The sequence below is a fragment of the Rhea americana genome, unplaced genomic scaffold (assembly GCF_003343005.1).
Source record: "Rhea americana isolate MKP2758 unplaced genomic scaffold, rheAme1 scaffold_176, whole genome shotgun sequence".
Lineage (NCBI taxonomy): Eukaryota > Metazoa > Chordata > Aves > Rheiformes > Rheidae > Rhea > Rhea americana.
The window spans coordinates 805,750-830,020 of record NW_028185883.1 but is presented as its reverse complement, the minus strand read 5'-3'; the positions used below and the strand labels follow the sequence as shown (position 1 = coordinate 830,020).

Below are 24,271 nucleotides of genomic sequence, written 5' to 3'. Positions count from 1 at the left end.
GCCGCGCAGCGGAGGCGCCTCCGCCGGGCGGGCCGCAGCGCGCCCCCTGCCAGGAGCAGGCAGCGCCGCGGCCATGGCCGAGGTAGCGGGAGGACGGGGCGGGGGCGGCGGCGGGCGAAGCGGAGCCTCCGCGGAGCCTCGGGGCGGGCGGGGGCGGCTCCGCGCCGGGCCTTTGTCCGCGCGCGGCCCCTCCGCGCCCGAGTTTCAGGCAACTTGGGGTGCGGGCGCCGCTGCCGCGGAGGGCAGGGCTGGCGCCCCGGGAGCAGCGGTCGGGGCCGGCTTGGGAAGAGATGCGAGCTACGGGAGTAAGCCCGTGGAGGGTGACTCAGTGCAGGAGCTCGCCGCCGCGCCGTCGTCCGATATTTTTTTTTTCTTTCGCGACCTGAACACGAGTATTAAAACGAGCCGTTTAAAGCAGGCTCCTGTCGCAGCTGCAGGATCATGCTGCACCATCCCGCTTGCTGCCTCTGAATGCCTGCGCGGTGCTGGGAGCTGGCGCGGAGCCCTCCCGGCTCGCTGCGCGCTTGCGGGGGAGAGCGGGGCGCGGGGGGCTCGCCAGGCCGCTGCGCGCAGTCCGGCCGCCGTGGTCATTTCTGGAGTAGCTTACGGCGGTAGGAGCGCAGCGTTTGCTCTTGGTCCAGCTGATAATTTCTGTATATTTAAAAAAAAAGAATGGACATGGGAGGGGGAAGAACAGCCTGTTTGTTTTTTCTGGATTTGCCTTTCGTATAATATGACAGTTCATTCATGCCAACATATGCATATGTGCTTGTCAGGTGAAAACGAAGATTTTTCTGCTAGATTTGCCCTTGTTGTGGTGTTACAGTCCTGTTCGTGCCAGCGCACGCATGTCTTTGGGAGCGAGGCCCATCCCCGTTCCGATCAGTGAAACCGTTCATGGCTGATGCTGAGCACGGGCTTAGGTGTTGGAGTGGAGTAGGACTTTACGTACATGTGAATAGTTGTAGATAATCTATGCTCAAGGTACATCGGTCATTCAATAAACGATGGTGGTAGTGTAATAAAAACGGTTTGCTACTGTGATATGAGAAAACTTGGTAGCAACTTACTTTTTTAAAGAAATAATTTGCTACTAGAAAGATGTAAATTAGGTAAATTATCCAGATTTCCGAAGTAATGAAGACATTTTAGCAGAGGCACAAGGTTCACAACCACGCTGATGATGAAACTGGTGATACATTCTGTTGTCACAAAAAAAATTACTTGCCTCTGGCAAGTGATTAAATAGCGTTTTGCAAGCTTGCCTAAGGCGATATTATAAGAGTCATAAAAACAGTGAGCCATTGGCAATATGTAGGCAAGATGAGGCAAGTTTACGATGAGGACGTCTTAAACTTTTGCCCTTTTCAAATATGTTTAATAAAGTCAAAGGTGCAGACTTGACAACCATAGAGAATAGAATTCTATTCATCAAATTTAGGACTGGTAAGTGCTGTACCTGTTGGCCATCCATGTGATAAATCAGTCCTTTTTTAAAATGAAATTTGAACAGTTAAACTGCTGTTCATTTTATTGCTGCTGTGGATTTTCTCTCTGCAGCTGGGGAGATTGGTCTGCTTTTTTGTATGTTTGAGAATCTGATTTGCATAATGCTCCTAGTTATGCCCCCCCTTTATGAAGAACTGATTCAGAAGGATGCAAGTTTCTCTAGAGTATTCATGAATTTCTGATACGAGAGCATACTTTTACTGTTTGTCTTGTCTAGTTCTAAGTGACTCAAGTGGGTTAATCTTCCACCACTTCCTTTGGGAAGTGATTCCCACAGCTGAATACAAACTGTCCGGAAGCTTTTCCTGCTGTTCTTTCTTCCCGGTTCATGATTTCAGCCCTCTGCTCTTAGCCATCCCCCCTATACTTCTTTTAGGGTAAACCTGCGAGGACGCGGATTTACAAAGAGCACAGTGCTATAACAAGCAGTTCAGGCAGTAGATAGGTAGCAAAAAGGCAAGTTCAGAAGGAGTTGCACAAACACAGAGTTGATGCGTGCTCTATTTTATGTTGACCTGAATGTAATTCCCTTGCTGCCTTTGGTATGAATGCTTTTCAGTTGTTTGTAAATATCTGTCATGCCTGCCTTTCCACCAGTCTTGATTTAGTTAACTGATGCGATGCACATCCAACTCTTAAGTCTTCACCAAGAAGACRGTTCTTCCAGCCCTGCACTCAGCCTGTTACAGCCTTCCTGGCTGTCAAACGTCTTGGTAGTAACGTGGCCTTTAGAAATAGTTCGACTGAAATATCTGCTCTGCGATGAGACCCCTTCTGTAAGTCATGAAAGCTTGTCGTTTTATGCAGGCTCTTCTGTTTTTCCTTTCTTTCGGAAATACTGACGATTCCCTGGTATTCCTCTTCCTGCAGGCCTGAGCTTCCTCAGGAAAGGCAGATGCAGGCCTGCTCATGATGCCCGGTGCAGCTTTTGCTCGTGTCACCGTGGCAGATAGGGAGTGGTGGCTGACCTGCACTGCATCTTTTCCCTGTTAGTTCAGGGAGTGTCGCGCTCATCATGTGGTTTGGGATTTTTATTTTTTTTAAGGAAGGAGCAGAGGCTGAATGAGGCTTTGCTGCCGGTGGGTATACCCTCACCTCTTCCCTCCACCTCACCCTTTCCTCACGTATTTTGTGCTCCTTCTTTGTGCGTACCTCTATTACTACCACTCCTGCACTACAGAATTGGTGTTAGAACAGGAAATTTTTTTTGTTACCAGTATTAAGTGTGGCAAGCTAACTAGCTTTAAGATGCATCGTTCGTTCTCACRTGGCCCTTGGAAGGGGCATTGGTTAGACCAAGAAAAAAAGAGAATGCAGGCTTGRTGGTAGTGGAGCCTCTTATACTGTTGTTTTCTTTTCTGGAACTTCAAGTGTGTGTTTGTTTAATTTAAGGGTGGCTAATTCTCCCAGGCTTGGGCATCTTCCTAGATGATGCAGTCTGTCTTTTTTCTCTGATAGGGAATAAGTGCTTTTTATGTATGTGTGTATGTGTTTTAAGTGTATATTTTACACACCAGCGTGAGCTTCTCAGAATCTATTGGCAGAGCTCATAAAGCAATTGTAAAAATTAAATAAATCTTTAAAATGTTACTAAGACAGCATGTGATTAATTTTTTTTGTTGTTCTTTTGGAAGTGTTGTTAAAAAGTACTTGTCAGCGTGTGTAGTGTTGCCTGATATCTAGATTTTTACACCATCCACCACATTTTCTGCCCTTCAGAAATTTGCTTGTCTCTCAGTAGCAGAAAGCTCAGAGTTAATCAGTTATAGAGTTTTTTTTTTTTTTTTTTTTTTTTTAGTACATACTTGAGACTCACCTGTATCAGGGACTTAAAAGTGCACTACAAAACAAAAAGTGGCTGTTAGCAAATAAAAGAATTAGAGCCTAGACCTTACACCATCCTTTGCTACCACTGATCTCCCATCTGTTCTTATATTGCTGGTTCACCTTCTGCCTCTGTCCTATAGCATTCTGATTAGCAGTTTTGACATTACAAGTTGGACAGTTTTTCAGGTTCTTTCAGGCTTTTCACTCAGGCTTCTGCTGATGTCTTTTTGTATGTACTTTTTACACAAACACCTGTTTGTGTACAGGCTTTACAGGAAAATGAGACTCTAGCATGAGGGAATGTAGCTGTTATTTCCGAAGAGAATACTTACTATTTTTCAAGAATGAGTGAGTGTCACATCATGAACTTCCAAGAGAATGGTACATAAACAGCTCTGCAGCATGTCTTTTGGACAGTGGCAATATCTCTGTCTGATGTAAGATAGCCTTTGCAACAAAAAGCTGAAATTAGTTGGCTTGTTTTTATGCTGGATAATGCTTGTAAGCGGGCAGTATTGTCTCCTTGCTTCTTTCTAGTTCTTCTCTCTGTGTTATTCTGTTGTTGTGTGTTCTGTTGTCAACTTTCTGAAAAAAAGGATGATGTTACTGGCTATGCAATACCCACAACCAACCACAGTATTGATCACTGTTGTCTCTCAACTTTTGTGGTTATGGAGATGATGGGGTGGCCTGCAGAGTCGAGTCGTTCGCATGTTTACCCAGAAATGGGAGGAGAAACTCTGTCCTCCGCCCCTTCGCAATTTGTCCTTCATGGGCAGGATTGGTAACCTAAACTGTTACAGTTGTAAATCAGGATTTGTCTATGATGAGACCTCTKTCTGAACTTTCTTTCCACCCCCCGATGCATCCCCATAGCTGTATAAGTCCCAGTAAAATGTAGGCGTCAAGGGGAYGGGGACAAGCTCTTTTCAGTTGTCCCATGTGACAGGACAAGAGGTGATGGGCAGAAATTGAAGCMCAGGAAGTTCTGCCTGACCGTGAGGGGGGATTTCTTCACTGAGAGAGTGACGGAGCACTGGCACAGGTTGCCCAGAGAGGTTGTGGAGTCTCCTTCTCTGGAGATCTTCAAGGCCCGCCTGGATGCAACCCTGTCTACCATGCTGTAGGTGACCCTGCTGAGCAGGGAGGCTGGACTAGATGATCTCCAGAGGTTCCTTCCAACCTTACCCATTCTGTGATTCTGTATATAATTTCATTGTAAGGAAATGAAATTMTTAACAAGGATGTTAAGAATATCTTTGTCATTGTATACTCTTAACAGATTATATGGCTTTCTAGCCTAATTTAGTATATGTATAAGGGCATATTTAAGCTCATATTGAAAATGTCATGCAGAGAAAATAAAAATTCTGACTTCTGTAAATGAGACAATTTCATTATGTATCACTAAATAGTAAGAATGTATTTTTTTAGTACTATAGGTGTTCTATTACACAGAATATTGTTATTTAACACACTGAACTTTTATAATAGCCACTTCGTTTTGTTTTTCTATCTAAATGATCAGAGTGGTTCTTGTAGACTTTCTAGTCTATTTTATTCTCCCATTAATAACTTAAAGATGTTTTAAATCCACAAAGTTGGAGAAGCTACCAATTCAGTGCAAAATTTGCAGTTATCCAAGCAAGTGGTAGAGAAATTGTCCTGGTGAGTCTGTAATATTAATGTTTTATGTTGGGAAAAGTAGTAGGATTCCTACCTGACTCTGTTAACCTGTTTGAGATATCACTGAGTAGAGGCAATTTAATACATTAGAGTAATCTTTCATCATATCTTTCTCAGGTGAAGAAAGGGTTATGAAATATATTTTCTATTTTGAAAGCAGTTTTGTTTGTTTTCTTTCTTCACCAACAGCAGCAGTGAAATATTGTTAGTATTCTTGTGTTTTTTATTAGAGGAGGAAGTTTTAAGGAATAAAATCAGAGATTGGAAAACCTTTAGCATTGCTAAGAACAGCTATGACAGCAGTTGGCTGTTCTGTAAAGATTGGTGGCTTCTTACTATCCTTTCCCTCCTTTTCTTTCTCCCAAAGAAAAATATCTGTGTATCACTGATGAATGAATGCAGTTCTCAAATTCTGCTGTAAATCAGTATTTCTCTGTCTACAGTCATTTTCCCTAAACTGTTATGATTTGTGAGACAATGTTTAAGATTCTTCTTACTCATGAACTGTAATGTATTAAATATCCAGTCTAGTATTTAATCAATGTATCTTCAGCTTATTTTTTTCTGATTAGTGTACAGGATTTTTTTAAATGTTCAACTTAGCTCTAGTTTTGACTTAGCTATCTTAAATTTAACTTCTATTCTTGATAGTTACTGCATAAGCAGGAAGGAGATCATTATTGATATGGATTCTTAATGTACTAAATTATAAATTTCTGTGTAACATATATTCTGAGTATTCACATGTAGTCATTTTTTGTTACGACTATTGACAAATAAATTTTTACCTACAAAGTTATGCAAATAATTGCACTTCTGATGTGGGATCTGAGCTGAAAAAGTGAAAGCTTGTTTTTTTTGTGGTAAAATGAAAAACAGAAATTGTATATTGGACAAAACTGAAACATTGAACTTGCCCTCAAGAAAAAATGACTGATCTGTGGTTAATTAAAAGAGAAGAAAAATCCTTCTATTAGATCAATTTAGAAAGAGTCAGTACTTAATTTAGAAAATTGTAGTATTGTGAGTCAGAGGTAGTATCTTGGGTATTCTGCGTATGAGTGTGGTTTTGAAAAACAAACCTGGGACCGAGAGGTCTGGTCTGCTAGAACCTTGACCTCCAAGTAAATATTGAGATCAGGATGCAAAGCCAACCTTTGGAGAAAAGGAAAAAGAAGGATGAATTGTCATTCTGTAGTTTGTTAATTTTCTTTAATGGAATTGTGGTTAAATGCTTCTTAACATATTGTTAATCTAAGACATTGACATCAAGATTAACATCTTTCTTCCATGCAGCTAGCTACACTGTGAAGCTACTTGTTTTGTCCGCCTCTGTTCTGTGTCTTTGTATGACTCCTGGGGGGATATTCTCTGGTCTTGTACTGGCCTGAACTAGGTTACTGTATGATTCTCCCAAAGGTAGCRTTGAGATAACTTGAGTGTCACGAGTGTGTTAGGAGCTATACAAAGTCACTTGAAGGACCTGGCGTTCGGATAGTTTGGCATGTGCCTTTGCAAATTCAGTTGCTCAAGTATTAAATTGGGCGCCATCCAAGCAGCTATCTAATTTTATTGATCTTAGGTAGAAAGGATTATTGTGAAGACAAGGGTACAGGTGAAAAGGAAAGTTTATTTCTGAAATGAAGATGGATACAAAAATGTAATCTTAAAATAAAAAGCACTCTCCCAATGATCTAAAAATGACATCTAAGCAGTTGTTTATTGTTAAATTTAGATTAAATTCTGCAGCAAGATGAGTTCTCTTATTATTACCAGATCTTTGATAGTGGGATGGCTGAAGACTTTGCACTTGTCTAGTGGGCAAGCAATACACTGCTGCATTGTATGATAAAATGGAGGAATAGGAAGAAGTTTTTGTTAATAATGAGCAACAGGATTAACTAGAGTAAGAGATTCTGCTAGCTGCCTTTGCAATAGTGTCTTTTGGGTTTTTTTTTTTTTTTTTGGACTAATAGTCTGTTTTTCTGTCTGTTAGCAAATTACTTGTGATGGGCTATCACATAGCATAAAGTCAGAATTATCTTCTCTGAGGTTCTTACATAGGAACATAGATTGGTAGAATTTAAGATGCTAAAGAGATACTGAAAAAACTTTTGCAAAATTAGTTTTTGCAAAGGATGTATTTAGTGAAGGGCTCTCCTTCACTTTTCCTCTAGTATTTGTTGAAGATTGCCTAGATACTGAGGGAATGATGTAGCTCATCTCCATAAAATACAATAATTGAACATTTTAAAAATGTTAATTTGCTGGTTTTGAGATAGAAATTTACCCTTCAGCTGTGCATGAATATAACTTACATGCATTTACAAAGCATTATAATCTGCAAGTACAGTATTCTGAAAGAACATTGGTTCTTTGCTTTTATTGCATGGTTCAGAAATGGAGCATAATTTTTGTGTCAATCATTGTTAATTATTCACTAATTAATGACTAACTCATTAATCACTGTTTTAGTCAGTTCTATGCAAATCTGTGGAAGAAGTGGGTGTTCAAGGATTTCAGTGTTTAATTTTTCTTGGGTGTGGACTTCACACCCAAGAGTGTATGTAGAAAGGAAATGAGTGTGGAAGGGAAATAGCAAATTTCCTTTTTCAGAAGAATGTGCTATACATATCAGCTTTAGGTTGTTTATCAATTTTATAATGCAGTTTGAACAGTGATGAACATCCTTTTTTCCTGTATGTTCCCTCCCTCCAGGTATGTGGTGGCCAGTTGCTTAAATAACTTTTCAAAGGTAAACTAAAATGGTACATATGATATTGCTGATATCARCAGGTTTTGTGGAAAAACTCTTATTATTAAAGAGTAACTATATTGTGCAAGATTGCTGCCAGAATTTTTATCACTGCCAACTGACCATTTTGGAGATTGTTTAAGTAGTAATAAAAAAGATAGCACAGATACTGCCTCTTTGGTGCATAATTTACAATGTAGTTTTACTTTCTCAGTGAATGATATCTATACTTAATATAATTAATGTTTGTAGCTGTGAGCAGTTTTAGCAGTTTGTCTCTACAGAGTTTTTTTTCATCTCATTAATGGTATCTCAATACAGGAGACAAATATTTTTGAAATTTCTGAAATTCATATTTCTTAGAATGTTCTGGTAGACATTGATCCACGAATTCAACTAAAATTACGTTTTCTTTTCTGTGGAGCATGGCTCTGCAGAAGTTTATGCCAATATAAGTCATGGCTGGTATTGGTCATATGCTACTTCCCAGTCTTGCCATTCTCCTTTCATCAGCGGTGGAAAGCATAGTGTTGTGCAGGTTTTTTGATCTGGTTGAAAAATAGCTTGGTCAAAAAGATTGTCCACAGTTGGTGCTCAGTAGAGAAGGGTGGGCAGTGGGGCCGGGAGAAGTGGAACCATCTCTGTTCAGTAGCAGCAGTCCAGTAGATCTGCTCAGCTCCTTTGAGAAACTTCATCTTTTGTTATTTATTGAAAATCCCTTAGAAGTAGGGTGTGAACCCCAGGCTTAAAATCCTGCTCTAGTAACCTGCATAAGTATATGAATAAATAGCTGGACAACTTTGTTGTTGTTGATGTTTTAACAAAGCACCTTGTGATACAAAAATGTTGTAAAAATAACTTATTTTAAGGCTGAAGTTGGTTTTCCCTGTGACTGAATTTTTTTGCAAGTGCTCAGATTGCCCAGGATTGAAATCTGGGAGGAGTCTGCTGTTTCACTGCGTATTTAAAACTGGCCAGTTACCACCACTGCATTAGTTACTGTCATTAGACATTACTTTTAGAATGTGAGCAGCAGTTTCACATGCTACTTAAAATTAGGAAGCTGAGTGTCATTTACTGACAAGGTTATTCTGAGGTTTATATATATGCTTTATAGGTCTGAATCTATCTACTGATGTTTATATGTAGATGATTTTTCTATTATATTTCTGCATGTTTATTTTTCAGGCAATTTGCCTGATAATGTGTTGGGAATGAGTGTTTTTTCAGTACAAACGTCATTCTAAATGATGTTAGAATGGTGACTCTTTAAAAAGTAGCAATTAAATATATAGGTCGTACGTACGAACCTTATGCTATGTACTTGTCATTAGAATCTTAAAGAAATAATGGGTTAAATAATTTCAGTGCTTTGTTCTTCTCAACTGTCTTAATTTTTTAACCAACTAATTTAGTCTAACAACTGATTAAAGAAAATCAGCTTACTGTTTAACAAAACAGAACCATTACATAATCAAATRTGCTTTTTCTTAACATCCTTCATTGTACTTTGCTCCCTACTCAGAGGCTGCCTCCACTGTACTGGATGCTGGGCAAATACACAGTTGAGCAGGCTTGCTATATTACGGGCTTCAAGTATTTGTACTCTAGTATGAAAACCTTTGTAGACCTTTTCTAATCTTTTGTTTGGAAGCTAGATATATGTGCTAGTTAGGGTTTAAGAATCATTTTAAGACCGGTAATTTAAAAATACTTAAAATAGATTTTCAGTTCCAGAAATTCCTGTTAACATGCTTCGTAATTTCAGGACTAAAGTTCGGCAGAGATGGTGGTCAAGTGTTCTCTAAAATTACATGGAGTTTCTGCAAACTGTAGCTGAACTTGCTGACTGCCATCAGTGGAATTTGTAGTTCGCATTGTGTGTATTTTTAAGTTTAAAAGTTGGTTAAAATCTAGTATGTTACATCAGCTGGAAAGAGGGAGAATATGGATTCTGCAGCAGATTAAATCAGCCTAAGTTGGGTTGTTCTGGTCCTGCTCTACTTGCACATTCTCTTTCCCTTCCGTTTTGCATTAATGTTTGTGCTTGTGCAGGTGTATGATAACTAACCAGCTCTAGGAGCTAATCTGTCTGAAAATGAATTACTGTTGTTTCGGCTTGCTTTTGAACAAGATTAGCTCTGCAAACTGGGTCACTGTTTTACAGTGCAACTGCAAGCAATTTGTCTAAGGACAGCAGAGGAGGCAGGTGGGYCCAGGACAGCCTGGATTTAGATTGCTTTAGCAGTGCCAAAAGAGAACAGTTTAGTTTCATAGCTCTGAAAACCAGCTGTGACTTTTTAAAAATTGTTTCTCTGCCACTTGCCTGCCCCTTTGGAGGTCTGGTTCAGCTCGCTGAAGCTTACGTAAAACTGATTTAAGTTATGAGAGGGAAGAAAGATTTAAGTTATCCKTTGGCCAGCCCAGCAAGCTGCACTGACTTTCGGTGTTGGTTGGGATCCAAGAGTGGGAGCATGGGTTGCTTTTGGGGGTGAAGATACTATAGCAGTCCCATCGCTTTCAGTAGCAGTTAGCCTTTTAGTTCAGTTTTAGTTGTTGAATCTGTGCCTTGAGAGGACACATAACTGTTAATAGTAGTTACTGGTGAGTGARCGCTGCCATGTAAAAACTTAAGTTTCTGTTGGGTTTGTTTGTGGTATGCCAGCCTGTGGCTTCCTGTAGCATCTGCAGTAACACTGAGTGAAAGGTTTTCAAATATGTTCTCTTAAAGAAATAGACAGCTAATAAATCTTATTCGCTGAAATTCTCTAACTTCTTACTTAAGAATGTACATACCCCTGTCCTGCTTTTCTTTTAAATCAAAACCTTGAACTAACGTAAGCTTCGCTAGTCATTATGACAGTTGTGGAATATTACTAAGGCAATACAGTCTCAGAAGCAACAGTTGTGGTCAGCTGTGTAAGAGCTATATTTATATGTTTAACTAAACTTTTCTTTTCCCCATGTTTATGGATAAATGTGAGGTTTAAGTTGCACAAAATTAAATAACTTCTTTATGGGAGAAGTAAATGCAGAAATACAGAGTATATGGAAATTTAATACTACCAYAAAGAGCAGACACCCATGCTCTTTACTAGAATACGTAAATTGTTATGTAGCATTCCTAATTTTAATCTGTTGGAGATARAAATGCTAAATTAAGCTGAGAAGTCTAGCAGACTAGTAAAGACCTATGTAACAAGCTAAATATTAAATTCAGACATCCCACTGCCAGAAAAAGAGTGCCATATTTAAACAACAACATAGACTACCATTTTGGAACATTTCCTTAGGAAAGGCTAGTAATGCTACAATGAATGGCTGTGGTTTAAATTCACATAGCAAGTTCCTTTCTGAACTGTGATTGAGTATATAGTATTGTAGTCTTACAGAAGAGGTTAAACTATTATGGCAAAAATGATGGGTCTAAAAGCATTTGAAAAGTGATGCAAAAGCAATTTTTTGTCTCTTTTAATTACTGTGTGTAGCAGTACTTGTAACAGTGAAATTTTAAAGTATATTTTGGAAGAATGGTACTGATAACAGTGGAAATGTGTACAGTGAGATTCTTGTAAAATGAAAAGTTCATGCTTTGAGTCATTGAAGCTGTGATAGACTTGAACTGTTAGAAACTTCTGTTGGCAAGAGTATGGAAAACAGATATCTATGGCAGTAAAGCTTTTTATGAAAAAAATATTTGGAAAAAAGGAAGTGTGTTTTGGTTCTTAACACATTGATGTCCTTGTTAATATTGACATGTTATAAATATATTTATCCTTTCTTTGTCCTRTCTAGGTCTGCAGGTATACAGTTGGTACTGATAAAGAAAATATTAGTTTCATCTGCAGTGYCTAAACATGTGGGTTTGATGTTAGTGTTTAGCACTAAAGAAGCACTGTTTGTGGTGTGCTTGCATGTTCTGGAAGAAGCATATGAATGGGTTTTATTTCTTTGTACTTAAAATCTGAGGAGATTCAAAATGTCTTCCTCATAATCTCATTTTTTGCAGACAGAATTCACCAACACAGTGTTTATTAGAGAAGGARAGAAGAAGGGAGAGAGGGAAGTTCAATGTTTTTATTCCATATTTTAGTAACACAATAGTTGTAGAATAGCACAGTAAAGTTATAAACTGGCTTTTCAGGGAAAAAAAAAGAAAAAAGCAAATGTTCTAGATGAAACAAGGCATAAGCCATAAGTAAGGAAGAGTAAAAGGATATCACTAGTATTTTAATTAAATATAGCTGCGGGCCTCTGCCTGCCATGCTGAAGAACATGAGAAGCTGTATTTTTCAATTTAATATAGAACTGTAAGCACAGTGCACATTTGTTAGTCTGATTTTCCAAGGTAAAGTTTTCAGAGTTTATCCTTTAAACTGCMACCTGTGGATAATTTCCTTGTAAAAATGTCTGAATAAGCATATGTGGAAAAAACAGCATTCTCATGAGGAAAAGCTTGGCAAGTTAACTTGGCAGTTAACAAAGTATTTTCTATATGTGGTGACCATGCAGAGGTTGTTTGTTTACATGARCTGTGTCTAAGTACTACTTACCTTACTAACATCAAGATGTTTTCCAAAAAAACTCTTAACTGTAGTATCTTGGCTTAAAAGTATTTTCCAACAGTGCAAGAAAGCATCATACAGGTAGGCTGTCAGTCTACATTAGGACAAAGCGAAGGCCAAGGCTGGTTAATGTAGTAAAAATTATTTGTAATTTTTGTAATGTAGTAAAAAATTATGTAGTAAACTAGTAGTTAGTAGTAGTATGGCAGTAGTAACAAGGTCTGCCTGTGCATGGCACTGCATACGCACACTATTTAAAAGAGCACCCCACTTCAAAGCTGGTGCTGCCTAACCACCCRTAGGCCTGCCCCTACTTCTGTGCCCTGCAAAGGGAAGAGATCGAGGTTGCTCTTTGGCTTTGCTGGTTTCACAGGTGAAGTCTCTTTGTCAGTGGCAGCATTTTAACTTGTCCCAGTGCTCTTTGCTCATTCTTTTGCTTCCTGTCACCATCTGCAGTGTGAAATCTGGACTCATTTGTCTTCTTAATTTGTCTTTTCATAACATATTTAAGCAGGCTTTGGTTGCACTAGAAATGTCCTTTCCAATTGTTTTAGTGCTAGACGACTTATTTTAAAAGCTCCTTTGGTTTGTGGTGAATATTTAGGTTAGAGCTGGTTGTGGGAGATTTTATCATTAAGTGAAAGTATCAATGGGCTGTGTTAGTGAAAAGATGTATGGAAATACAGTGCAAATACAAGCAAAACTTGTCATCTGATCCATCCTGCCTTGATAGGACTGCCGTGCCCCATAGGAGTCTTACCTTCAGTAGATCCCAGGGAGCTTTTGGTAAGCAGAGAGGGTATTTTTAGTAGCTTCTTATGGTCTGGAGTTGGAAGATGAATATTCACCTTATCTTACTTAAGTCCACAGAGAAATTTATATAGTTTGGTATGATCAGGTCTGCAGTTAGTGATTTCAGCTTAAACTCAAAGTCGTCATGCATGATACAGGAGATTTGAAGTTTAGGCTTTCTTCTGTGTCAGTGTGAACATACATGTGTTTTCCCTCAGCTTTCCTACTAGTTAGGGCATTTGATGAGAAAGGGATAAAGTTGGTACTCTGAACAGTGGTCTCAAGATTCTTTTTGTTTTTATCCATCAACAGTGTGATGTAAAATACATAAGTATTATAAGGAACAGGATCTGCAACTCCATTTTAATGTCTTTCCTCCACTTCTCACCATTCAAGTGCTTCAATAGATAAACCAGAGTTAAAATGTTATCTGCTCATCTTCTCTTTCAGTGCATTTTGTTCCTGGCTGCACARCAGTTTTAGTTTGATAAGAACTGGGGTGAGCGCTTGCTAGAATCTCCTACAGAGTGATAGAAATTCCCTAGATACGTGAAGTCAAACTCTTTGAGGCTCAAGAGCAACTAGATCCCAGTTATCTTACTGCCTAGGTATATCTTAGTACTATTAAAAATTATGGGAAGTGTTGCTGACCCTTTGCGATAAAAGCAGCATCACAGATGTCTTCTGGTTTTCATCTTAAGTTGGAGAGATGTACGAAAAATATATTCTTATATCTCAAATATAAGAAAACCAAACTGCCATCTGCTACTGTTTTGAAATATATAACTCCTTTTACTGCTTATAGAGGAAATGTAGGTGTTCTATCRAGAAGAATCCACGCAACCCACCTTYTTACAGCCAAGCACCTGATTTGGGCAGATTTGTCTCCATTCAATGATTTGAAGTCAAGACCCATAATTAATTTTAAGTAAAATACTTAATTGCTGTTCCACTGTTTGAAACTTTCAATAAGTTGAAGCCTGCCTTGAAATCAAGGAACAAGTATCAATAAATACTACTTAATAGGAATAATATGCTCAAATTGCGAGTGCCTGTAATTTAGCTGTGCTGTTTGGTAGCAGCTGTCTCAGTTATAAAAAAAAAAAAAAAAAAAAAAAAAAGGGGGGGGGATAAGCAGACAAATAAGGCCTTTTTCTAAATCTCTTCTCATAAGCTGTGGTCTCAGCCTGCTTGTATTTGTACCTGACTGTTTTCTGACATATGCAGCTGAGGACAGTGTGACACAGGTGCCCATACTTGGTATTCAAAAGTGATTTAGGTCCCACAAATGTCTTACTGGAGCTTAACAACTATTGATTTCCCATGAAATCCAATCCTTGTTGGTGGATCTTAAGCCACCTGCCCTCTAGGGAACTTTTCTACCGTTGTTACGTATCAGTAAGCTATGGAGAACGGCTCTGTAAAACAACGCTGAGTCTTTTCAAACCAGTCGTGCTATCATGTGTACTTGCCTGCCTTGCTAAACCTAACATAACGGTTCCCTAGCAGAATCTGCCAAATTGTGGTGTGTTTCCCCACGGTTCTGGCATGCAGAAAAGCCTAGGCAGTGTATTCATTTTGGTTTTTGGACTCCTAACTCTGCAGAGGGATTTTCTGAACTAAACATTGGCATATGATCATTAGGATCCCTCAGATACTCGTATCAGAGGACTTGTCTCCCTAACCTGAGCAGAAGATTAGTTTCCTGTAGATTTTTATCTCTTTACAGCTAAAATTTATGTCCTGTTTTGTTTTATATTATTTTAGTGTATTACACACTACAAAAATGAAGTGGTTATCCATGATAGTTTATTTGACTATGCTTGTTTTATTCCGTTGATACAGAGATAAGAGCTGATAGAAATGAAGTCCAGTATGAACTGTTGCTGATCATTTTATCTTGTAGCTTCACAGCAGGTGCAGCACTTGTGCCCTAACTTAAAGCTTTTCCAGGAGACATCTTGAGTAAGCATCCTTGATATGGTGAAATTTTGTATAAAAGCTGTTTTAGTGTGAAAGAATTTGTTATTTTGCAAATTAATCTGGGACAGTTCAAAACCTGCTCTGTTAATGTCTGTTAACCAGGGAAAGAGTATCTTGGTCTTTATGAAGCATACACTAGGCTTTGTGAAAGCAGACTCGCTTCTAGATTCCCATTTGAATTGTGTTGCTGTGAAATCCTGCTCTTGAACCTGTGCTTTCATTGTCCACGTTGAGAATTCCCATTTAGTTCATTACCTGCATACCTGGATGCTCCATTAGCTAATCTCTGATGGTGCAAGGTCAGGATCTGTGAAAGRGCGCACTAACAGCGCTGTGCAAAAGGTTAACTCTGCGTTTGGAAAACCCTAATAGTTTTGCAGGGTAAGATTTTTGGTCCTTTGCTTAAGGATTTCCTGCTTTTCAGCTGTTAATTCTCACCCCAAATCTCCACTTCTGTCAAGAGAAATACACTCTTAGCCTTGCAGTCTTAGAGTTTATTCTGCAAGCAATGTAACTCCCAACTAGGATTCAGTATCTTTTATATTATAACATTTATATTGATTAAGTAAATAAGATAGCTGCTAAGGTCTCCAATGGAGAATTACCTATTTAAGAAATACCAGAAAATCTATATCAAAAACTTTGAATTTTTAATCAAAAGTAACTCCTTGATGTGAAATGCTGCAATTCTTGTAGGTGTGCCTTTCTGAGTAATATACTTCTCTGAAGTCAAAGCAAAAAGATGCTGTTTTTCCACTTTATTAGAATTCTTGCTTCATAATGAATTTTTATACAAACGAAGTGGTATATGCTTACAGTTGTTGCAAATCCAGGCAAATATGGGTTTGTAGGTAATGCTTATTGCAGGAGTTTGAGCCACAGAGGTGTGAATCGTTAGTGTTAGAGGTTTGTAGCGTATGTGCAATGGCTGTCCCTTGTTATTAAGGTTGTTATTAAGGTTGTTTGATTTCTCCAGTTAAGAAAATGGCCRTGATGCTGTGTTCTCTTCTTCCCTTGGCAAATTATGAATGAGATTCATCTTGCCAGTCTCTAAAATTCACCCTGAAAAATTCTAGTTAAAGCAAGTTATCTAAACCATCTTCTGAAGTGAGTGAGGAAAGATAGACCCCTTTTAGCAGGGGACCCATGAAATCCTGAAACGGGCATCTCCAGAGAGTTTAATACTGCTTATTTTAGAAACCTTTCTCTTTCTGCTCTTTTGCAGCTGTGAGGGCCAGAAGAGGGGCTGATGATGTGACCACCGCAGGCCAGCGTGTAGGCATGGGCTGTGGCTGAAAAGCAGTGTCCTGTGCTTTTTCCTGTTCTCTTCTCCTCCCTCCCCAGCTGACGTTTCCCACCACTCCCTTGTGTCAGGGCAAGCATTTATGTACCCAGATGGCTGAAACTAACCACTTTCTTTTCGAGGTAATTTTTTCAGGCAGATCAGTTCTCTGCTCCAGCTCTCCTTGGTGGCTACATCAGTGCTAGTAGTTGTCACAGAGGGAAGCAGTGCGAATAATTGGCCAGGGAGGGCAGGAGGGGACAGCTCTTCTCGGTGGCTTCCTGACCCTGTGCTGGAGTCAAGTGGCTGTGTACGCATCCTCTGAAGGCTAGAAATGATTAGTTCTAGACAGCATTTCTGCCTCCAACTTCACACACATAAAAGCGCAGCTGATCTAAGAAGATGCCAGTTTGCAGGAAGCACAGACGCTCGTCTGAAAGTGTGTTGCTTATTCATTTCTAGGCATATATGTTTAATTAGTGTGGTCTGCAGGGATATGAATAAGCAGGCTGTCTGGTTATTGTCTCAAAATGTGGCTCCTGCCCAGCAATTCAAGTTTTACTCTGTATCTGCCCTCTAAGTATTTCCCCTGTGTTCTGAAGTGTGGTTACGTATATTCAGTCTAAAGCTTTGCAGCAAGGACAGTTGGTTGTGGAGTAGAGGCAGACCCCTTGTAGTCCTTCCACCGCTTCATGTTGGCTTCATTGATACTGGCATACCAGGTCAGATGAGGAGCTGCTTGACTGAATGGGAAAACACTGTTTCTTCAGCAGCCTGCCATCTTCTGCAACTTCCTGCCCAAAGTTATGTGGCTTTTTTGCAGGCAGGATACATGCTCCCTGGGCAACTGATAGGTAGGGAATGGTTAGACATTACAGCCGAACTGGTTTAATGGCTCTCTGTTAACAACTGCAGCTCTTTGTGCTTCGATCAGGCCCGGTTTTTGCTAGCAATGGCTTGCAGTGCAGCCAGGTGTGTTGGAGCCTGTGCAGAGGGGACGCCGGGCCTGGGCCGCGTGGGGCAGTGGTGGGACGTGGCAGCGCCCCGAAGGCAGTGTGGGGGGACGCGGTCCAGCTCTCCCTGCTTTCTCCGGCGGGAGGGTGCACGGTAACGGGCAGCACAGCACAAGGAACATGGGGGTGATTTCTTTTGGCAGTCGTTCTGGCTTACGCTGTGCTAATGTTGGTCTGAAACGGGAGTGGAAGTTAGAGGGGACGAAAGTGGTGAGAGGCGAGCTGAAGAGTGGCAAGAAGCAGGCAGCTTAGCCCCTGGTGTTTGATATCAAAGCAGTAATGTTTCCAAAACTGCTGTCCTTTTTTGATCCCACTTGCCTAGATAATTCTCTATATAGATGCTATTGCTGTTATAATAATAATAAAAACCCTTTAAATGGCTTTAGTGTTTTGGGGGAACAAATTTAGTTTCTAAATTTCTGATGATTAGCACAATACATAGGTGCTGATTCTTGATTTGCAAATTCAAAAATTTGTCTCACTAGAGAGAACACTTAATCCTGTTTTACTTACTGTCAGTTAGTCTCTTGCTTCAAATTAAAAGCTTCTGTCAAAGCTAAATATTACAGTTTGTAGAGACAGCAAAAAAAAAAAAAACTTGGAAAGCAGTAAGTTCAGACGTTCAAGGTTATATCCATATTTGTCTGCATGAAATATTTAACAAAGATAGATTATTGTTAATGAACATGGAATTTTTTTTCTCAGAAGCACACCATTTACAGCCTTTTAAAAAAGGATCAAATGGTGATTTAGCTGTTAAATAAAGATATTTCGGTTCCTGGCAAGCATACCTTTGAACTGCTTCTTCAGGGGGTAAAAAATACAGTTTTTTCAAGATTTTTTTATTATTAAAAGGGGGAGGAAGAGTGTCATAGAAAATCTGTAAATGTTGTGCAAAAGGTTTCATTTATTTCCTGTAACAATATATGATTTTCTGTTCGCATGTTGGGTGGTTACTGACACAGGATTTAGTTACCCATCCACAAATGGTTTCCAAAGGATTCTTTTGGCTTTCTAATGTAGTTAGGCATTTTTTTTTGATTGTTTGTTTTGCTTTATGTTTTCTCCTTAATATAAAAATCTGCAGCAGGGCATCCTAAAATACTAACCAATGACTTTTAGAGAAAACGTATTTGACGTTACTGTGCCCAGTGTGTCGCAGGGGCTGGGAGGAGGTTTGGAGCCCGCCTCACTCTGCTTGCATTAAAGAACGTTCCGAGTTGAATCCAAATTAGCAATTCTTAACTGAGGTTTTGAAAAACCTCAGCAGATGGAAAAACTATTAAGCAGTCGAGGTGAAGGAAGTGAACTAGCGTATCCTGGCGGGCAGGCGCCTTGTTTCAGGAGAGGCCTTGGCTTAGCCATATATGGAAGAGGACATTTTAGTTGTTAAGTTTAGGTGGAATCTGTGCCCAGAACTGTATTCATCATGCAGATGCATTTCCACAGGAACGTTTCTTTTCCAAGATGCCTTAGTCATAGTTTTAGCACTGTGTCACATCTTTGCTGACTTGTTTATATAGTCTGCATGGGCTTGCTGTGCGTCCACTGTCAGTCTGCCCTAAAAAGGTGAACTGTTCATAATTTTCTCATTTTGGCTAGCAGAAGAGACAGTCCTAAGCCACCACCAGCAGCTTCATCTCTTTCATACAGAAAAGACAACCCCTTTCTGGGCTGCACCTAATGTGAAACTTTTTGTAAAGTAATAAAATAATGCCTTCATGTGGAGGAAGTAGAGAATGATCGTGTCTGCAGTCGTGGGCAGAAAGAGAAATCAGTTAGATGCATGCAATAGGTAATGTTCAGAAGTTACAGAAAGGTATGATTTACAGTACAATTTTATATCTTTGGAGTTCTTTCTGTTAGTAGTTTCTTCTGTGTGTATGCATAACATCTAACCAGCTATTCCAGTACAGATTCTCTTATGTCTACGCTTCCCCCCTTCTTTTTTTTTTCTTTTCCCCCTGGCTGCAGGGTGCACTGGAGGTATAAGCAGCCTGAAATGATTTGACAGAAAAATGTGGAAACATCTAGTATTATTCTTGGATAAAATTTGTTAGCAAAGGGTTGGACTCTGTTTGAARCCTTCTCCATGAGATTTTAGAGGACCTGCTCCCTCTGTGTTATGTCTGGATGTGGAAAATAAYAATTATGAATGACCTTAAATCAATGTGGGAAAACCAAAGCTCAACTGCAGTGCTAATTTAGGGATTGCTGTCTTTGCTACTGGTTTATATGAATAATAGTCCATTTTCTAGAAGATAAAATGAGATAGTAATATCTCAGGTATTATGCAGGAGAAGATTCTGCTGTCAAACGTACTTTTCCATGGCTAAATTCCAAAATATTTTTCAGAACACAAATGTATTCTGGTATTTTCAGGATACCTGGGAAGACTTTTTAATTTGCAGTAACAGTCTAGGGCTACCAAGGAGATTGGCAGTGTGAGTCCAAGGTCTCAGAATTCTAATAATGAGTAAAAGAGAAGTGGAATTTAACACTCAAGTTTCGAAGAAGTTTTGCAAACTGACACTGGTTCACTAGCTGCTGTTAGAGTTGAAGAAAAACTAAAAGAAGAATGAATGGTCTGTTTGAAATCTATTCTTAGACTGTAATCCTAACACTGGAGTACTCAGGGAARGTTCAACAATAAAAAGGGAAAATAACAATTCAGTAACCCTATACAATGGTTCATAAGCATTCATATCTTCTCTGCATAAAATATATTGATTATATAGTTTGCATGTATTTGTTTTTCATTGAGATCTATAACATTTAGAAAAYGTGGAAGTATTTTAACTTTATATTTTTATAAAGAAGCTATTACTAGTTAGTTCTTTGAAGAAGGAAAAAAAATGTCTGACTTTATATCAGTTGGCTTTAGGTTTGGGGGGAAGGGAGAAACTTTGGAGTACAAGACCCAGAAGCAGGCTGGAAAATTCTCCTTTGCAGATTTCTAGGGGAAGTTTTTGGAAAGGGCCTTCAGTTTTTTCTTAGTTTAGAATGGAGACTTGTAGAGAGAAGCTCTATTTCTGACTTGCATATCTATGTTTTTTATTTATTTATTTATTTATTTTGAAGTCTCTGATAACATTCAGAGCATATGCAATTTTTGGACAGGATGTTAACAGATTGTTCCTTTTATTTTTTCTTCCTCCATGATTGAACAGTATTTTAAAATTTCTTGTGACATGATAGTTTACCTAACCTAAGAGTATTCAAAAGAGTTAAAGAAGAAGCTAYCTGTATGATGCCCTCTAAATATAAAATTCAGTCTACAAATGTGGTTATATTARATAAAAAACGTATCTGTCCAATGGGCAAGAATAAGATCTTAATCATCAACATAGTGTATCTACACTGTATTCCTTGTCTCCTCTGAAATATAGTTATATGCCTATACTTTCATAGTTTGGTTTGGTTTGGTTTTTTTACTTATTAGTTACAATAAACATACAATTTGATACTCTGTTTTTTATTTTTCAGACTAATTTAAAATTGTTCACTTGGGCTGGATTCCTATATTGCTTGTTATGGAGTGGATTTGCTCAACAAGGTAAATGCGTTGATTTCTTTGCACTACTTTGGTTAGTGTTGCTTTAAAACAATATATATTTAGCAGCTGTTTGTGTAGTTAAATATGTTGTTATTAGAGTGCTAGTGCTAGTAGCAATATATTACTCATTTCTATTAGTAATATGTTTATAGTTAGAAGTTGACTTACAAGGCTAGAATAAAACAAACTTAAAATTATATTTTTATTAGCGCCCTTTTTAAAAATGAAGTGATTGATCTGTGTTCCTTCGTAGGTGGTAGTGACTGCATAAAAGCCAATGCAAAATCATGTGGTGAATGTATACAAGCAGGACCAAACTGTGGTTGGTGTAAAAAAACAGTAAGTATTACTGCAGAATTCTTTTTATAGTTTGTTTTTTCCTTAGTTTCAAATTTAAACAAATGCACTAACTGTGTGGAAATGTCTGTTTTCACCGGTAATAGTTTCCTGCAGCTCTTTAAATTAATATGTGTACTTAAAAGTTCAGATACCGTGGATTTAATGAAGACCTGATTTTAGTTGAGTGGCCATTCATAATGTGTTTACTTTTCTGTTCCTAAATGTTAAGTCTATACAGACCCTAAAGGCTGTCTCATAGTTACTTAAAATCATTCCAGCATGGAGTCTGTCTGGGTACATTTAATTATATTCTTTCAGTGACGTAARAGTGGAGGTAATTTTAGACAGACATACATGGGGTAGGGGAAGAGATTGAGGGTTTGCTTTTAAAAGGAAAAGCTGTTCAAATTTTAGTATTCTTTTGTTGGTGGGCTGGGGTGTGATAGGTTGGTTTGTGGAGATGGGTTGTTTTAGTTTGAAACACAAAGAGAATGAGTAATTAAAGATTAAATTCAGGAAATACAGTGATGAAGACAGACTGCGACTTAATCRGTATATGCTGAATTGTTTTCTCTAGAAACAAGAAAATCTTTAGAATATATTTATTTATAAGTAAATATTTATTGAAAAAATATGTTTCAGAATTTGAAGCTTCTCTCTTAGAAGCCGTATTTATTCTTATTTGAGGTTAAAGTTTTTATGGGTTTGAGATAATGGTAATTTGTGTTCAGGGCAAAGTAATCCTTTTTTTTTACATATGGATCTTGCTTTTGTATTGAACTTTTCCAAAATAAGAGTTGTTGTCWGTCTTTCCTCTGCCTTGTCAGCATACTGCTGGTTTTTGATGTGTACTACCCATGTACTCTTCTGTAATCTTTAATTAAAGCCTTTACCAAAAAAGAAAAAAAAAAGGTAGTTGCAAAGTAGGCTGAACAAGTAGGTTCACATTATTTGTTGGTGATACTTGAAGATACAAGCTTTTTCTATCTGCTGGCACTTCTAGAGTAGCTGATTTAAAAGGACGTCCTGTTTCTGTCAGAGATGACGTTGGACATTTTTTTCATTCCTCCTACTTGTACACAGATCAGCATAAGCAAATGCAAACTGCTGGACTAGTAGTCACTGCTTTATTTAACAAAATTTAATGTACTTCACGATTGTATGTTTTATCATTGGACTTCAACAGAAAAAAAAACAGATGGGGTCGTTGTAGAATGTGTTTTAGTATGTAGGGTATAACAAATTGCAAATAGCTGTAAACTTGATACTCTTGCCCGTGTTTTCTAGGACTTCTTGCAAGAAGGAGAACCAACGTCTGCCCGATGTGATGACTTGGCAGCACTAAAGAGTAAAGGCTGCCCTATAGAAGATATAGAAAATCCCCGAGGTAGTAAACAGGTGCTTGAAGATAGAGAGGTAACAAATCGTAAGATAGGTGCTGCAGAGAAGCTGAAACCAGAGGCCATTACGCAGATCCAGCCACAGAAATTAGTACTGAAGCTAAGAGTTGGTAAGGAAGGTTTCATCCTAGTCTTTGTATGATTTTGTGGGGAGGGCACATCTACATTTTATGTTTTGATTGTTTTATTCATTTTGTTTCAGAAATTATTATTTTTCAGATACCTGAATGAGAACAGAGCTATTCAGGTTATCCCCATATGTTCAGATAGTCCAATGTCTGATTTTTATGAAAGCTTAGRTACAGATTTTTATCACTTATATGAATCTAGCTCATAAAAGTGCAAGCATAGATTAGTAGATATATTTGAAAGATAAAATGTTTTTGTTTTCAAATATTTTGCAGTTGATTTTCTATAGTGTGGCTTCTTGGAATGAGAGTAAAAGAGCATGCAAAAGCTTAAAGATGTTATTTAGGATTTCCTATTTCTTGAAATATCCTTGTTCCCCAAAGTCTGAATGGTTTTGCAGTCATGCAACTAGATTGTCAGATTGCTATATGAAATATTTTGTTTTCAGAGGCTAGAGGTGTGGACACAGGACGATGGTAATGAGAGCAAGACAGTTGTGTACCATTTCTCATGCATAAAGACAATTTCATTCAATTGGGGAGGATAAGACATATGAACAGGAGAAATCAAGAAAAACTGATAGTCTTTGAGTCGTGTTTTACAGGTATATTGAAAAAATGTATCATAGCTTGCTAATATTCAGAGTTTAATCATGTTCTGAGCCTGAGGGAGGGTCAGATTATTAGCAATTGAAATGAAGATGTCAAGAAGAGTAGAGAAACTTTGTGGAAGTTTTAAAAGTGATCATATATGATCCTGTCCTTAGAGGGGAAAATTTTGTGAGGCTTCAGGTCCAACATAACTCCTGGGCAAAAWGGAAGGTAATGCAGTCAGAGAGATTTTCCTGCCAGGTCAGAGCCCCTGAAACTGATGGTTTGCTTGTGATTAATGAATTAAAATAACCAAAATCATCTTCTCAATTTTTATTTAAAATTTTCAAGCCAAATCACTCCCTTGAAATTGGAAATAATTCATTTTTTTCARTGTGCTTTAAGGTGATTTCAGGGTAGAATCTTCAAAGCCTTCTTAATTACATACCCTAGAGTAGACATTAATTGTGGTTATCAGTTTTTCAGTTCAGAGCAGAAATACTCACGCTAGCAGGGACTAGGCAGGAGATTGCTAAAGCCTGTTTACAGAAACCAATGAAGATAACTGCTGGCACCAAGCTGCCACCTGTGACAGTCTTGGAATGAGTATTTCCACCTCCAGGGCATGGAAAGCTGTTGGGTGGATTTCAAAGGCAATAGTATTCTTCAGCCACATGTCCTGTAATGAGACAGACTTCTCTGAGAGCTTTTTTATCATTATTTTAAAGAGTCTGGGGGGGGCAGTTATGGCATTTTGATCCAGCATCTGATGATATTAAAGCACATAGCAGCAGAGAGATGAGTCAGTTCTGCATTGTATGGTGTTTTTTGCTTTTTGGGGGGAG

At 38.5% G+C, this 24,271-nt stretch overlaps 1 protein-coding gene across 3 annotated transcripts in view; it reads left to right on the top strand.

Moving 5' to 3' along the window:
- The first annotated feature begins 6 nt into the window (after positions 1 to 6).
- ITGB1 (integrin subunit beta 1) overlaps positions 7 to 24,271 on the top strand; it is a 46,978-nt gene continuing 22,713 nt past the window's right edge. The window contains exons 1-4 of one of the 3 annotated variants that reach the window (XM_085301395.1): positions 7 to 82; positions 20,899 to 20,968; positions 21,222 to 21,307; positions 22,595 to 22,817. In XM_085301395.1, coding sequence (XP_085157521.1) covers positions 74 to 82; positions 20,899 to 20,968; positions 21,222 to 21,307; positions 22,595 to 22,817 — 388 coding nt within the window. In that variant the 5' untranslated portion in view covers positions 7 to 73. Of the gene's footprint in view, positions 83 to 16,365; positions 16,543 to 20,898; positions 20,969 to 21,221; positions 21,308 to 22,594; positions 22,818 to 24,271 lie in introns of those variants that run through there. The other 2 variants (XM_085301393.1, XM_085301394.1) reach the window with 2 other exon arrangements.